Source organism: Thalassophryne amazonica, chromosome 17 (genome assembly GCF_902500255.1).
Source record: "Thalassophryne amazonica chromosome 17, fThaAma1.1, whole genome shotgun sequence".
NCBI classification, from domain to species: domain Eukaryota; kingdom Metazoa; phylum Chordata; class Actinopteri; order Batrachoidiformes; family Batrachoididae; genus Thalassophryne; species Thalassophryne amazonica.
The window spans coordinates 49,489,144-49,506,847 of NC_047119.1; the positions used below are offsets into that span (position 1 = coordinate 49,489,144).

At 43.0% G+C, this 17,704-nt stretch overlaps 1 protein-coding gene across 1 annotated transcript in view; it reads right to left on the reverse strand.

Annotated features, from left to right (window-relative positions):
• igsf9a (immunoglobulin superfamily, member 9a) overlaps positions 1–17,704 on the reverse strand; it is a 221,456-nt gene that overhangs the window by 76,321 nt on the left and 127,431 nt on the right. Inside the window, exon 7 of the mRNA XM_034191993.1 lies at positions 11,058–11,199. Coding sequence (XP_034047884.1) covers positions 11,058–11,199 — 142 coding nt within the window. The remainder of the gene's footprint in view (positions 1–11,057; positions 11,200–17,704) is intronic.

Below are 17,704 nucleotides of genomic sequence, written 5' to 3' on the forward strand. Positions count from 1 at the left end.
CCAAACAAAAGTTCCAGCATCATCACCTTGCCCAATGCAGATTCGAGATTCATCACTGAATATGACTTTCATCCAGTCATCCACAGTCCATGATTGCTTTTCCTTAGCCCATTGTAACCTTGTTTTTTCTGTTTAGGTGTTAATGATGGCTTTCGTTTAGCTTTTCTGTATGTAAATCCCATTTCCTTTAGGCTGTTTCTTACAGTCCGGTCACAGACGTTGACTCCAGTTTCCTCCCATTTGTTCCTCATTTGTTTTGTTGTGCATTTTTGATTTTTGAGACATATTGCTTTAAGTTTTCTGTCTTGACGCTTTGATGTCTTCCTTGGTCTACCAGTATGTTTGCCTTTAACAACCTTCCCATGTTGTTTGTATTTGGTCCAGAGTTTAGACACAGCTGACTGTGAACAACCAACATCTTTTGCAACATTGCTTGATGATTTACCCTCTTTTAAGAGTTTGATAATCCTCTCCTTTGTTTCAATTGACATCTCTCGTGTTGGAGCCATGATTCATGTCAGTCCACTTGGTGCAACAGCTCTCCAAGGTGTGACCACTCCTTTTTAGATGCAGACTAACGAGCAGATCTGATTTGATGCAGGTGTTAGTTTTGGGGATGAAAATTTACAGGGTGATTCCATAATTTATTCCTCAGAATTGACTGAGTCCATATTTTTTTTCCCTCTGCTTGGTCTAAAAAAGTAACTGTTACTGACTGCCACAATTTTTTTTTTCCTGATTTCTTATAGTGTTTCTTAAAGCCAGAAAGTTGCCATTTGAAATGACTTTAGTTTTGTGTCATGTCTGTGATCTGCTTTTTTTCTACAAAATTAAACGACTGAATGAACATCCTCCGAGGCCGGTGATTCCATAATTTTTGCCAGGGGTTGTATGTTCTAAGCCATATATATTGATTTATAACAGAAAACTGTCAAAAGGGAGAATAAATATAAATATAAGTGTAAAGAAGATTGAATATATCAGAGCAGTAAATTAATCAGTGCGTGTGAACGCGTACATTGACTCACATGTGTGGTTATTCCACCTGCTGATCACTGATCCACAACATGAATTCTGCCTTCCAGAACAGTTCTTTATATCATCATTTTGATTCATCTACCCATTGCCACATGTACAGAAGGGCTGGATTATCATTCCTACACTCATATTGTTATATATAATACAAAATAATCAGCACACGCAGCAGCTCCTGCTGCATTCAAGTACCGTCGGAAATTACACAACTTTTTTGTTGTTTCAAATTCAACAGTTGCTTGTGGCAAAATAATTAATTATATCCACACAAAAGATTAATTCTGGCCTATGTAAGGTGCCTGAGCCCATTGAAGCTGCCCCCTCCCCCACACAGATAAAAAAATCCAAGCAAGCAGGCTGAGTTTATCCTGTAATTTCCAACGGTACATGAAGCAGCAGCAGCCTCAGTGCTCGCAAACCGGCTTCTGCACTGTGTGAAAACATTCAGCTGCTCCAACGAAATCAAATTAAACAATGACGTTACAAAAACTAAACAAACGATTAAAAAACATCAAGAACGACAGCAAAATGTGACACAGACGAACTGAGGTTTTCGTTGCCCTTCGTTCAAATTTTTCAACAGTTTAAAAATCCTGACGTAGCGCCAGCTGCAGGAACGAGGCTGCGCGAAGGTTAAACGATGCCAACGACAGTCAACGAAAGTCCAGATTTCTTGTTTCGGCAGGGCATCATCACCCTTCGTTAAGTACCGTGTGACTGGGCCTTAAAGTCACTAACTGGGACTCCTGTCTTGTTGTGAGAAAGAAATGAGAATCGTTCTCCGTTCTGTTCACACAGCTCAAAACGCTGCGTGGCTCTCTGCCGAGTCAAGTTAGAACGATCAAAAAAATTGATGTTCCTTCTTGGAAAATTGACTTTATCGCATTTCGTCAAGAAGGAACATAATCAAGCGAGTCGAGTATTATCTTAAGTTAGGACAACAAAAGTTGTTTGTACTTACATTAGATGATGGCGACTGCTCTCCTTGTCTGTCCATGTCCGTCCAGCTCATATCAGAAGTCAAAATGAGTAAAATGGCTGAGAGTTCTAAATACACCCAACAAAAATATAAACGCAACACTTTTGGTTTTGCTCCCATTTTGTATGAGATGAACTCAAAGATCTAAAACTTTTCCACATACACAATATCACCATTTCCCTCAAATATTGTTCACAAACCAGTCTAAATCTGTGATAGTGAGCACTTCTCCTTTGCTGAGATAATCCATCCCACCTCACAGGTGTGCCATATCAAGATGCTGATTAGACACCATGATTAGTGCACAGGTGTGCCTTAGACTGTCCACAATAAAAGGCCACTCTGAAGGGTGCAGTTTTGTTTTATTGGGGGGGGATACCAGTCAGTATCTGATGTGACCACCATTTGCCTCATGCAGTGCAACACATCTCCTTCGCATAGAGTTGATCAGGTTGTCAATTGTGGCCTGTGGAATGTTGGTCCACTCCTCTTCAATGGCTGTGCGAAGTTGCCGGATATTGGCAGGAACTGGTACACGCTGTCGTATACGCCGGTCCAGAGCATCCCAAACATGCTCAATGGGTAACATGTCCGGTGAGTATGCCGGCCATGCAAGAACTGGGACATTTTCAGCTTCCAAGAATTGTGTACAGATCCTTGCAAAATGGGGCCATGCATTATCCTGCTGCAACATGAGGTGATGTTCTTGGATGTATGGCACAACAATGGGCCTCAGGATCTCGTCACGGTATCTCTGTGCATTCAAAATGTCATCAATAAAATGCACCTGTGTTCTTCATCCATAACAGACGCCTGCCCATACCATAACCCCACCGCCACCATGGGCCACTCGATCCACAACATTGACATCAGAAAACCACTCACCCACACAACGCCACACACGCTGTCTGCCATCTTCCCTGAACAGTGTGAACCGGGATTCATCCGTGAAGAGAACACCTCTCCAACATGCCAAATGCCAGCGAATGTGAGCATTTGCCCACTCAAGTCGGTTACGACGACGAACTGGAGTCAGGTCGAGACCCCGATGAGGACGACGAGCATGCAGATGAGCTTCCCTGAGACGGTTTCTGACAGTTTGTGCAGAAATTCTTTGGTTATGCAAACCAATTGTTTCAGCAGCTGTCCGAGTGGCTGGTCTCAGACGATCTTGGAGGTGAACATGCTGGATGTGGAGGTCCTGGGCTGGTGTGGTTACACGTGGTCTGCGGTTGTGAGGCTGGTTGGATGTGCTGCCAAATTCTCTGAAACGCCTTTGGAGACGGCTTATGGTAGAGAAATGAACATTCAATACACGAGCAACAGCTCTGGTTGACATTCCTGCTGTCAGCATGCCAATTGCACGCTCCCTCAAATCTTGCGACATCTGTGGCATTGTGCTGTGTGATAAAACTGCACCTTTCAGAGTGGCCTTTTATTGTGGGCAGTCTAAGGCACACCTGTGCACTAATCATGGTGTCTAATCAGCATCTTGATATGGCACACCTGTGAGGTGGGATGGATTATCTCAGCAAAGGAGAAGTGGTCACTATCACAGATTTAGACTGGTTTGTGAACAATATTTGAGGGAAATGGTGATATTGTGTATGTGGAAAAAGTTTTAGATCTTTGAGTTCATCTCGTACAAAATGGGAGCAAAACCAAAAGTGTTGCGTTTATATTTTTGTTGAGTATAGATGGCTGTTTAATGAATGGAACCACACACAGGAAAGCGATGAATGCGTGTCACAGAGGAAAGCGATGAATGCGTGTAATTGGTGATCCACAAATGCTGAAACTCAATTCACAAATACAATTTCCAGTTTTACAAATGTTTATATTTTTTTTTTTTTTTTTTACAAATTAAGTTTTATATTTGCAAATACAACATTATTTGCAAAGACCAATTCACAAGTTACAACTATGAAATTTGCATTTGTGGATATCTGAACACATTTGCAAATCAATGATTATTTGTAGATCACCCTGTGTGCATTTACAAATATTAATGAGACAATTTTAACCCCATATACTTTTAGTACACAGAAAATTCACAAGAGGTATCGATGGGGGAATTGGTAAGGAATTGGATCGATAAGCAGAATTGATAATGGCATCGATATCGATAAAATGTTATCAATACCAATACTCACACATTACATAGCTGGTTTGCTGGATTATAGTTTGTATATGCATCAGTATACATTCAATAATTTTGAAGAAATCTTTATAATCATGCGTTTTTTCATTATTAGGGCCCAAGTAGGAAAAAGTCCTACGAGGACCCTATTGTAATTGCACTGATTACTATTATTATTAGAGCGCCTTGGGGCAACTGTTTGTTGTGATTTGGCGCTATATAAGAAAAAAGTTGATTGATTGATTGATTATTATTATTATTATTCTCACTTTTGAAATCCAAATTCCGGCCTTTTCCCATGCTCAAAAACTCACCAAACTTTGTACAGTCGTCTGGCCGGATCCGAAATTTGGTATTTTGGAGGTCTCACACATAGTTGCAGCAAAATGGCGAAGTAGCGCCCCCTAGAAATTTTCAAAAAACCTCCACATTGGGCTTTTTTTTGTTTGTTTTTTGTTGTAGCCTCATGAAATTTGGTACACATATTTACCATGCTGGGACGCACAAAAAAGTCTGTTACTGTCATGGTGAAATGTCGACAGGAAGTCGGCCGTTTTGATTTTAAGTTTCGATTTTGAGGTAATTTTTGCCATTTTTGGCCATTTCCACTACTTACATTTGAACAAACTCGTCCTTGGGATTTCATCCAATCATCTTCAAATTTGGTACACATCATCAAGACACCATGCTGATCAAAAGTTATCAAAAGAATGTAATTGGGTCAAAAGGCATGGCTGCTAGGGTTCGTCAAACTTTGAAGAGCATTTCGGAGCACGCCATTTCACTTAGAACGGCTGTCACGCCCACATACTTAATCGTAGATCCTTCAAACTTGCTGGACATGATGAGGGCTCCGCCCTCAACATCTGCATATATTAACAATCCACCTAACACATAGCGCCCCCCCGGTGGTAACAGGAAATGTCCTATTTTTACTTTAACAGATACTGATGTCACATAGTTAACCCCATCAACTTCATTCCACTTCTAAAACATGCAGAACAAGTTGGTGAATGTAGGTGATGAATGCTGTGGAGTTACGAGTAACGGCGTCCGTGTGGTGGCGTGCCGAATATCGATCGTTCACCATGAAATTACGTTCTTCCTTTTGATGGCTATATTTTTTTCATATCATCATGAAAATTGATACACAGGTCAAGCATGACAACCTCTTACAATTCATAGGGGCATCGCCCAAGGGCGGAGCAAAATGCCTCAATAGCACCCCCTTAAAACTTTCAAAAACTCCTCCCCATAGGGTTTTTTTTTTTTTTTTGGAGTAGGGAGATGAAAATTGGTACATATGTGTGACTTGCATAGACGTACAAAAAAAAGTCTCTTGCACCATTGGTCTACTCCAAACAGGATGTCGGCCATTTTGAATTTTCATGTCATTTCATGCCACACGTTGTATTTGAACGAACTCCTCCTACGGATTTTGTCCAATGCACTTCAAATTTCTTTCAGATCATCCAGAGACGATACTGATCAAAACTTATTGTAAGCTTTTTTCTATGTCAAAGGGTGTGGCCGCTATGGCGCTGCCATTTTGACCCTTCGCCATGGAACATCAAGTCATGATAACTCCTTCATGCTTTACCTAATTGACTTGAAACTTCACATGTGTGATAACGGTTGGCCCCTGCACATACCTGGCCCCTCTCTTTGTGCTCTGAGTGCCCCCTAGTGGGTGAACCATCAACCTTTCATAACTCCTACATACATTGTCTGATTTGCTTGAAACTTGAACTGTGTGATGAGGGTTGGCCCCTGTATGCACCTACCCACATCTAGTCACAAGGGGACGCACTGGCCTAGGTAGGCGGTCACGAGGGCCTGTATATGACTGCTTGCAGTCCTAGTATTCTATGTTGATTCACTGTGCCACCTGTAAATTACACTTGGGGAGAAATAACTAACACAGCCTTATAAACAATAAGTTGCTGTATTAAATCCACCATACAATGACCTAAACCTATGCATAATGTGTTTATGCTGCCACAAAACATTTCTAATCCCCTGTACCCCGGTTTCCCCAACAGGGTAGCTTACTGGAATTATGTTTAGTCTTTAAGGCCAAAAATATAGTGTATATGTCATGTTTCTGTCCTGTTTGGGTTCCAGTCTTATTTGTCCCCTTTTCTTTTCCTTCAGTTTAGCCCGGTCTTGACTTTGTTTTTATTTTATGTCTCTTGATTATGTTCATTCTTGTTTCCGTTCATTCTACTATTCTGGTTCTTGTATTATTCTGTGGTCCCTGGTTTTTTTGTTCTTTATTGTATTCTTGGTTCTCTGTATTGCATTTTCAGTTCAGTCATTTATTGCTTTTCTTTCTGTTAACTGTAGTCACAAGTTTCATTCTGGGTTACCTTTTATTTTGTTTGTCATATTTGTATTGGTTTACTTCAAGTGTAAGAATGCTTTAGTCACAGGTTTGCTTACTGTTTATCTTCAGTGTTTTGTATCTGATTATGTTCTGTATGATTTATTTCTTATTAGTTATTTTGTATTGTCACTGTATTTATTTCTATACTTTATTCAGTGTCAGTTCTGTTCCAGTTTTATTATTTTTGATCTCCTGGTTTTCCACTTTATTGATTAGTCACATTATCTCCTAGTTTTTTCCCCTTTTGTTTGGCTCACTTTTATTATTGTCTGCCTTAAGCATCTCTCATTTTCCTCCATTAATTTTCCAGTCACTTAGTTCTTTTGATTCATCTGCGTTGTGTTTTCCCCCCTCAATCTCTTGCACCTGTTCCTCATCTGTCAGCCACGCCCCCCTTTCCAGATCCTTCGTCCTCACATGCACCTTGTTTTCCTGCCACCATCATCCTTATTTAAACTGCGTCTGTTCACTCCCTCATTGCTCGTTTGATGATGTTTATCACTTTCCAGCACCTCGTCTCTGTCCTGTTTTTGCCACGCCATGCTTTGACTCTGCTCTGTGTACCGGATCCTGCCTTTAGCCTCAGCTCTGAAAACCCAGTTTGCTTGTGTACTGACCCTGCTTGTTTTTTGACCACGTCTTCTGTCTCGCCCTTGCCTGGTGCTTTTACTCCACGGACTGCCTTCACTGATGATCGAACCCCTGCCTGTAATAAAGACCTGTATTTTTACTCATACGTCCTGTGTGAGAGCCTGCTTTTGAGTCCAGCCTCTGTCTGTGCCTCGCCTCAGCCTGATAGTATAGGGTTTCTTTTTAGGTGACTTTAGAGTAAGGGGCCTTGCCAAGAGCTTTTCTTTTTTTCATCTTACTGACTAACAGAGTACATTATTAGAGGTAATTTTCCAAAATCCACTTGAAAAGGAGGAGTTCAAATAGTTAAAAATGTTATTACCTTTTGAAAAAAGCAAATATAACAACCCAAGGAGTCCCACAAGGCTCCATTCTGAGACCTCTTTCATTTTGCCTACACATGCTACCCACAAAGAATGGAGATTAATGATTTCATAACTGTTCATAACAAACAGACTCACTGCATTCTTACCACAAACATTGTGGAAATTATTTATTGAATTTAAACAAACATGAAATATTTGAGTAAAAGTCAATACAGAGAATCTGCACACCAACTTAAAATTACAGACCCAATTATTAAGCTTTTAAGGAATCTTCTGCAATTGAATTTTGCAACTTTATTCACAACCCAAAGAAATCTGAGCAATAATTGTACAAAGAAAATATAGAACAATAGCAACAATTAAAAGCATGAAACAGTGACAGGTATGCAAGGAGTACATCCACATAGATGAGTATATCATAGTGCAAGTAGCTCTGTGGGCTACTAATACTGTATGCGGACTTGGGTTCAATGCCCATTTCACTCTACTTGTCTATGTCCTTGCACTCTCCCAGCCCATCATGCTGTAAATAGGTACCAAGATTAGATGGGGAATTAACCTGTGGTGGTGTGGTGCCCTGTCCAGGGGCAGTACTGTATGTAACTAATATTTAATATAGTACAGTGCATATAGTACGTATAACACCATATTTGGGAAGGCTTTATTCTTTTGATGCCTCTTGAAATTTCACACTGAAAATAAAAGGGAAAAAAAAAACTTTTTATCATCTTAGGAATAATGCCGAAGTTGAGGCTGTACTCTCCTGGGTTTCCAGAAGAAGATTTATTTATTTATTTATTTATTTATTTATTTATTTATTTATTTATTATTCCTTGCAGGCTTGGCTTCCTTAAAGTTCTTATCTCTACCCCTTCAAACTTTAGCTCTTCAACACATTCATTATGGTATAAAACCAGTAACAGATATGAAAACATTTTGTGAAGCCGACAATTATAGTACAACTGCATATAAACAAAAATATTTTAAACAGTCTATTTTCATAAATACAACACTTTAAAATGCTTTACATGTGGAACCTACATACTGTGGCAACCAAAGTGGGCCTCACCAAAAGCTCTCCCATAGGAATCTCTCTTACACACACAGACACACTCATGCATATACACACACACACACACACTCAGTTTGCCTTTTTGACTAAGAAAAGCACTGTGTGGAGTAAATGACTGCTGATCCTGCTTAGGGTTTGCTGTAGCATGAGTCAGAATTTAGCTATTATCAGTTAACTGCATGAAAAGTTCAAGTTCATTAACCAGCTCACAATTAAGAAGAAGACAGGTATAAATTTTCATAAGACGTTAACCTTTTCTGACTCACACTTGAACAACAGGTGTTCTGAGACCGTGATGCATTATTAAGTACAAACATATAAAATTGATGGTTCCGACTCTTTCGTGTCGATTCTCACGTGAGCCTTCATCTCAAGCAAGCTCCCTGAACTGGCCTCCAGCAGGACAAACTCTGAGAACTAAGTGCTTTCAATAACTTCTGTTGTTCAGAATGCAGCAATGTGCCGAGAGAAACGTGAAACAGCAGTAAAGAACCTTTAAAAAGTAATAATAATAATAATAATAATAAAAAAAAAAATAAAAAAAAATCAGTCAACTGTCTGGCGGCTCTGCAGAATGTGCCAGACAGGCTTGTAAGAAATGTGAGCTCAAATAGTGTGCAACACATCCACCACAGAAACCTCAGAGAGAAAGGTTATTTGTACCTGAATTACAATTCTTTACCAGTGTGCAAACTAACGTTACACTGAGCTGGAATGAGCTTTGTTTGCAGGGTGGCTGAAGTCTCTAAAAAGGAGCCGCTGAGGTCATTTGAATATCTGATTAAGGTGTTTCCTAGACGGAGGGAATTATTTATCCCATCTGGGATGGGAACACCTTGGAATTCCACCAGAAGGAGCTAGAGGATGTGGTAGCACTATTGTACTGAACCTTCTGCTGCCGCATCTTCAGCCTGTCCATGTTTTTCAAGGCTAAAGTTGAGTACTGTTGTGAGCAGAATACTGCATTTCTAACACTTGTCCTTAACCTCTGAGGATCAATGGTCTGCATTTACACAGCAGCTTCTCCATCTGAATTAGTAAAGTGCTTTACACATGATGCCTCACATTCACACACACACCACTGTTAGCGTGCCATCTTGCAAGGCACTCAACCACACACTCGGAGTAAGTTGGGGATTAAACTGAGGACCCTCTGCTCTCAAGTCCACTGCTTTAACCCCTTAATGCCTGAATTTATACAGCTGTATATAAAAAAATGTTTTGTGTGTGTTTTTGCCTTTACGTAGATGGTAAATAATGTTGAGATTATTCATTTCACTTTTGCACAAAAAATAAATAGTAATTTTGGTATTTTGGTAATGACTTTATGTTATAATGTTATAATAATAATAATAGTATGTTGCAAATTTGCGACAACAGGCATACTGGTCAATATGGTATGTTGCATATTTGAGTCAAATATTGTAGCATATATGCAATGATAGGCGTTAAGGGGTTAACCATAAGCCCATCAGCTCCCCATAAAAAAATCCCCAGCGGTGTCCCACAAAATGGATCTTGCACATTTTATGACATCATACATCAGATATATCATGTGATGTGTGCAAAACAACGGCAGAACACCAGTTGACTGGCTTTAGCGCAACCTTGCTGCTGATGAAAAACCTCCTGGTGACATCACGGCACATACAATGACACCCTCCCAGCTCCTGTAAGTTTTTCAAAGGGACTTCACTGCAGGTTTCCAAACTCAATTAGGCATCAATTGCAACAAAACAAATAGAAATTTTGTTGTGATTAAATGGCAGATGGATGCTAAATATAAATTAAATTGGTCAACTGGTTCTTGAGATTTGAAGCTAACAATGGTGGCAATGAAAATATATCAAATATCTCGCTGTGACCTTGAAATTGGCCCAAGGTCACCGTAATCGACTGGTGTTGGGGGATGACCCAAATACAACCTTATGCCAAATATAAATGAAATTGGTCAAGTGTTTATTTGAGATATTGTGCTAACAAGTGAAAATGGCTGGACGGACGGACAGTCAGACATGCAGACAGACAGACGTGCTGATTACTATGTCTCTCCACAGCCCCCCCCCCCCCCCCCCCCCGCCACCATGTTTCATACCAGGCGGATAAAAATCAATATACCACATGCAAATCTAACCACACATCAGATATGAATAACATCAAGGAGCAAACTGCCCAAAATCATTTACATAAAGAAAAGCAAAGTCTACTTTTCATCCACTTCACCCTGTAACATTTAAACACCGAAATGTCTGGTTTGTGTTTGACATTATTTTAGTAGCTCTTTTTATCAACTGCAGTCTTCTGCTGAAGGTTTGATTTAAACCAGCTTTAACAGCCACTCTAACATTTACAGCTTGAAAATTCATAGTGAAAAAAGCTGAAGACAGAAAAAGTAAAAATGTTCACTACTTGCTGAAAGCCAACACAAAACATCAAAGATGGAAAATTGATGTGGAAGCTGTGCAACAATGAGTAACGCGTGCACTCACTCTATGTGATAGACGTTCTCGCTGCCCTTCTGCCACACATAGGTCATGTTGGGGGGGTTGGCCACCGCCTGGCACCGGAGAAGAGCATTCTGGGACATGTTGAGAGAAGTGTTCTTTGGAGGGACGACAATAGTGGGTGGACCTTGTTAGAGAAACCATAAGGTCAGATATACGTGACAAAAAACCCCAAATTTGTTTAAAGCTACAATGTGTAGGAATAAGTACCAACTAGTGGTGAGGTTGCAGATTGCATTATACGGTCACAATCCCCCCCTCTTTCATGTTTCACTTCATATTTATGATCCTCTAGTTCACTAAATGAGAATTCTCAAACTTGTTAGCCTGCAGTACACTCTTACATTAAGAACTGTGTTGACACTGTCACCGTCAACAAAAGGGTCAGGGTTTTTCCAAACCAGAAGCCCTGGATGAACAGTGCAGTCCAGTCCCTATTAAAAATACACAACACCGCCTTTAAATCAGGGGACAGGGCCCTGTACAGCGCGGCCAGTTCCAATCTGAAAAGAGGCATCAGAGAGGCCAAGGCTGCCTACAAGAAAAAGATAGAGGACCATTTCGCTGCAAATGACCCCAGAAGGATGTGGCAAGGAATAAATCATATAACCAACTACAGAAGCAGCAACCCAGGAAATGTTAGGTCTGACTCCTTGCTGGCAGAGGAGCTGAACCGCTTCAATGCCCGCTTCGAAGCAGACAGACCAGCAGCAACTCCACACCCACCACCCTCCAGCACTAGCACGCTAACACTTCAGGAACATGAAGTGAGACGTGTGCTGAAGGCGGTGAACCCCAGGAAGGCGGTCGGCCCCGATGGTGTACCTGGAAAGGTACTCAAAGCGTGTGCTGAGCAACTGGCTGGAGTTTTCACCTGCATCTTCAACCTGTCATTGTCGCAGGCCATCATTCCACTCTGCCTCAAATCCTCCACCATCATTCCAGTCCCAAAGAAGTCAACAGTGGAGAGCATAAATGACTACAGGCCTGTTGCACTTACGCCTGTGGTCATGAAGTGCTTTGAAAGACTGGTAGACTGGTCTCTCAGCACATCAGAGCCTGTCTGCCTCCCACTCTGGACCCCCACCAGTTTGCCTACAGGACAAACCACTCCATAGAGAGACGCTATCACCACAGCTCTCCACACCGCGCTGAGCCACCTGGAGCACCAGGGGAGCTATGTGAGGATGCTCTTCCTGGACTTCAGCTCAGCCTTCAACCACATCATCCCAGAGATCCTGGTCCAGAAACTGACACATCTGGGCATTTCCACCACCATCTGCCAGTGGATCAAGGACTTCCTCACAAACTGCCCACAGTCGGTGAAACTTGGCCCCCACCTTCCTCCACCATCACACTCAGCACCGGTTCCCCTCAAGGCTGTGTACTGAGCCCCCTCCTGTTCACCCTTTACACGCACGACCGCTCTCTGACCCAACCCACAAACACCATCATAAGTTTGCGGATGACACCACCGTGACTGGGCTCATCTCAGGGGGGGATGAGACTGACTATAGAGACGAGGTATATCGACTGACAGCATGGTGTTCAGCTAACAACCTGCCGCTGAACACCACAAAAGCAAAAGAAATAATCCTGGACTTCAGGAAGAACAGGGCTGACCCAGCCCCGCTCTACATCCAAGGGGACTGTGTGGAAAGGGTCAGCTCCATCAGGTTCCTGGGAGTGCAGCTCTCTGACAGCCTCTCCTGGACTGTCAATACCACAGTGGTGGTGAAGAAAGCCCAGCAGTGACTCCACTTCCTGAGGGTGCTCAGGAGAAACAATCTGGAGGAGAAGCTGCTGGTGTTGTTCTACAGAGCCACCATCGAGAGCATCCTGACGTACTGCATCACAGCGTGGTACGGGGGGTGCTCAGCAGCAGACAGGACAGCGCTGCAGAGGGTGATCAAAACGGCCCAGGGGATCACTGGTTGCTCTCTGCCCAGCCTGGAAGACATTGTCAGCTCTCGTTACCTCAGCAGAGCTGCCAGGATCAGCAAAGACATATCCCACCTCAGCAAACACCTGTTTGACCTACTACCCTCCGGCCGACGGTATAGGTCAATCAAAACTAGTACAAACAGACTCAGGGACAGCTTTCTCCCCAGAGCGATCACTGCACTGAACAGTAACAAATCACTCTAATCCACACCTTTCAAGTTTCTTGTGCAATATCTGTAAAACATGTGCTATTTTCCCGTGCAATATGATTCCACAGTTGTATATAATTCTCGTTTTACATTTTATTTGGTCCACATTTTATTTTATTTTACCTTATGTTTATATTAGTTGTACATATACTCTGAATAATTTACCGTTAAATTTTACTATCTTTTATATTGGCTAAAAATTACTCACACCACGGAAAGCACCTTTTTGGAGTTGCACTCAAATCTCGTTGTAATGCAAATTACAATGACAATAAAGGCGATTCTGATTCTGAGTAGCAACCAGTAGATGACTTATAGAGGAGCAATCACTCATTTCTCTTCTTTTTTCTTTGGTTTTCTGGCCACACTGCAAAATGCTAAAGCAAAGGTAAGTCTGTTCCTTTTGGGCTGCTATACATGGCTGCCTCTATGAGAGGGCCCACTCCTATGCAGACATGATGCGTTCATTCTAAGCTCATGAAAACATTGATTCATTGTTGCAGATAAGTAATTACACACTAATGAACAGATATTAATGCTATCTTTCACTTCTGGTCATAAACACCCCTAAATCCTAGAGACTGTAGCTTGAAAGTTATTAATGCTAAAGTGAAACAATTACAGAAAGAAAATATTTTCAAGATAATGTTCAAATAAAACAAGTGCACATTTCTTATCCATTTTTATTGTACTGAAATTTGTTGCATAAGATTTATTAAATTTCTTTTATGTGACAATTTCAAGACCTAAAATCCGAAACGATGATGTTAGAAGGTTGGGATTCAACAAATGCTAATACCAAATCCCAAAGTAAAAGCAGACCCTTGTCTGAATTCTTTACACATTATGTTTGATAAAATGTGCAGCAGGAGAAAACTCAGATCCTTTTTAAAAGCATATAGTATACCATATTTTCTGGAGTATAATTTGCTATTTTTGTGTGTGTGTGTGTGTGTGTGTGTGTGTGTGTGTGTGTGTGTGTGTGTGTGTGTGTGTGTGTGTGTGTGTGTGTGTGTGTGTGTGTGTGTGCGCGTGTGTGTGGGGAGTTGTTACTAATTTGGGAGGTTCTGCGACTCATACTGTGGTGCGACTCATATACCGAAAAATCAAACATTCATTACTAGTAATAATGATTATAATGACACTTTCTACAGGACTTTCCCAGGAATCAAAGCACTAAACAAAATAATATTAAATAATAAATGGCAATAATAAAAAGTACACTACAACAATGCACAAAAATCTTAAATTATACAGCCAATAATGCAGAGGGAAAAAAAGGGTGACGTATACTCACTCCACTGCGACATATATGGTTTTTCCTTTTTAAGAATCATTTTTTTAACAGGTGCATCTTATACTCTGGAAAATATGGTAATCTATTGTCTGCAAATATAGGTGTGGTTTTTTTTTTTCATTTCAATTTTATAATGATACTTGAAAAATTGTACCTGTATTTGTACTGCAGGTAACAACAAAATAAATTCATAAATTGAAAACCAAACAATGTGCAATATGAAATCACAAACTTCACAACAAATCAATGTCACAAAATAATGTAATCCCCAGTTCAAAGGTGAAGCACATAAACAAGATAATAATGTATGTATAAACACAGCAGTTCTAAACTGTCATATTTGTCTGTTCACATTTCCACACTCCTGTCATACACATGCCACAGAGTGAATAAAATGACCACAACCTCTGCAGCACCTACTGCTAATCAGGTTTAAAAGCTTAAAGCCAGGATGGACATAAATGACCGTTTATCAGTTACTTAACGTGCTTTTAATGTGACTCCGTCCAGTTCAGCTATTAGGCTCCAGTAATCCATCCATGTGGCAACGAGAGAGAAAAAAAATTCAGCCAAAGCACAGATAATGTGACTGAAATGCATTAGTGCTGCTGGTGATTAATATTCAAACTAAACACAAGTTGTTGCCTGTGAATATTGTTACCAACACTCCAAAATTTATCAGAACCTACGTAACCTCAACATAGCTACAAAAGTTTTTATTCAGCTCAGGAAGGTCAGTTATATGTTGGCAACTTATATTACTGACCTTCCTGAGTTAAATAAAAGCTTTTCTTGAAGCTGAGTTAACATGTTTTTAAGGTAGCAATTGAACTGAAGCTTTTAAGTTGAATCCATCCATCCATCCATTTTCTTCCGCTTTATCCGGAGTCAGGTCGCGGGGGCAGCAGCTCAAGCAAAGCCGCCCAGACCTCCCGATCCACACACACCTCCCCCAGCTCCTCCAGGGGAAACCCAAGGCGTTCCCAAGCCAGCCGAGAGATGTAGTCCCTCCAGCATGTCCTGGGTCTTTCCCGGGGCCTCCTCCCAATGGACGTGCCCGGAACACCTCTCCAGCGAGGCATCCAGGGGGCATCCGGAAGAGAAGCCCGAGCCACCTCAACTGACTCCTTTCGATGTGGAGGAGCAGCGGCTCGACTCTGAGCTCCTCCTGAGTGACCGAGCTCCTCAACCTATCTCTAAGGGAGCGCCCAGCTACACTGCGGAGGAAACTCATCTCGGCCGCTTGTACTCGCGATCTCGTTCTTTTGGTCATGAGCCAAATCTCATGACCATAGGTGAGGATCGGAACGTAGATCGATCGGTAAATCGAGAGCTTTGCCCTCCTACTCAGCTCTCTCTTCACCACGACTGTCCGATACAGCGACCGCATCACTGCAGATGCTGCACCGATCAGTCTATCGATCTCACGCTCCATCCATCCCTCACTCGTGAACAAGACCCCGAGATACTTAAACTCCTCCACTTGAGGCAAGGACACTCCACCGACCTGAAGAGGGCAAAGCACCTTTTTTCCGGTCGAGAACCATGGCCTCGGATTTAGAGGTGATGATCTTCATCCCGGACGCTTCACACTCGGCTGCAAACCGCCCCAGTGCAAGCTGAAGGTCCTGATTTGACGAAGCCAACAGAACCACATTGTCCGCAAACAGCAGAGACGAGATTCTGTGGTTCCCAAACCAGACCCCCTCTACACCCTGGCTGCGCCTAGAAATTCTGTCCATAAAATAATGAACAGAACCGGTGACAAAGGGCAGCCCTGGCGGAGGCCAACGTGCACTGGAAACAGGTTTGACTTACTACCGGCAATGCGAACCAAGCTCCTGCTGCGGTCGTACAGGAACCAATAGCCCTTAGCAAAGGACTCCGGACCCCGTACTCCCGGAGTACCCCCCACAGGGTGCCCCGAGGGACACGGTCGAACGCCTTCTCCAGATCCACAAAACACATGTGGACTGGTTGGGCAAACTCCCATGAACCCTTGAGCACCCGATGGAGCGTGTAGAGCTGGTCCAGTGTGCTGCGACCAGGACGAAAACCACACTGCTCCTCCTGAATCTGAGGTTCAACCATCGGTCGAATTCTCCTCTCCAGTACTCTGGAATAGACCTTACTGGGGAGGCTGAGGAGTGTGAACCCCTATAGTTGGAACACACCCTCCGGTTCCCCTTCTTAAACAGAGGGACCACCACCCCGGTCTGCCAATCCAGAGGCACTGTCCCTGATCGCCACGCGATGTTGGAGAGGCGTGTCAGCCAAGACAGTCCCGCAACATCCAGAGACTTAAGGTACTCAGGACGGACTTCATCCACCCCAGGAGCCTTGCCAGCAAGGAGCTTTCTAACCACCTCGGTGACTTCGGCCTGGGTAATGGATGAGTCCGCCTCTGAGTCCCCAGTCTCTGCTTCCTCTTCGGAAGACGTGATGATGGGATTGAGGAGATCCTCGAAGTATTCCTTCCACCGCCCGACAACATCCCCAGTCAGGGTCAACAGCTCCCCACCCGCACCATAAACAGTGCTGGTGGAGAGCTGCTTCCGCCTCCTGAGGCGCCGGACGGTTTGCCAGAATCTCTTTGAGGCTGACCGATAGTCCTCCTCCATGGCCTCCCCGAACTCCCGCCAGACCCGAGTTTTTGCCTCTGTGACCGCACGGGCTGCGGCACGCTTGGCCTGCCGGTACCTGTCAGCTGCCTCCGAGGTCCCACCTACCAACAAAGATAAGCAGGACTCCTTCTTCAGCTTGACGGTATCCCTTACTTCCGGTGTGCACCACCGGGTTTGGGGATTGCCGCCGCGACAGGCACCAGAGACCTTGTGACCACAGCTACGAGCGGCCGCATCAACAATGGAGGTGGAGAACATGGTCCACTCGGACTCCATGTCTCCAACCTCCCCCGGGATCTGGGAGAAGCTCTCCCGGAGGTGGGAGTTGAAGACCTCGCTGACAGAGGGTTCCGCCAGTCGTTCCCAGCAGACCCTCACAATGCGTTTGGGCCTGCCAGGTCTGACCGGCTTCCTCCACTCCCAGCGGATCCAACTCACCACCAGGTGGTGATCGGTCGACAGCTCTGCCCCTCTCTTCACTCGAGTGTCCGAGACACGTGGCCGAAGGTCAGATGATATGACTACAAAGTTGATCATCGACCTCCGGCTCAGGGTGTC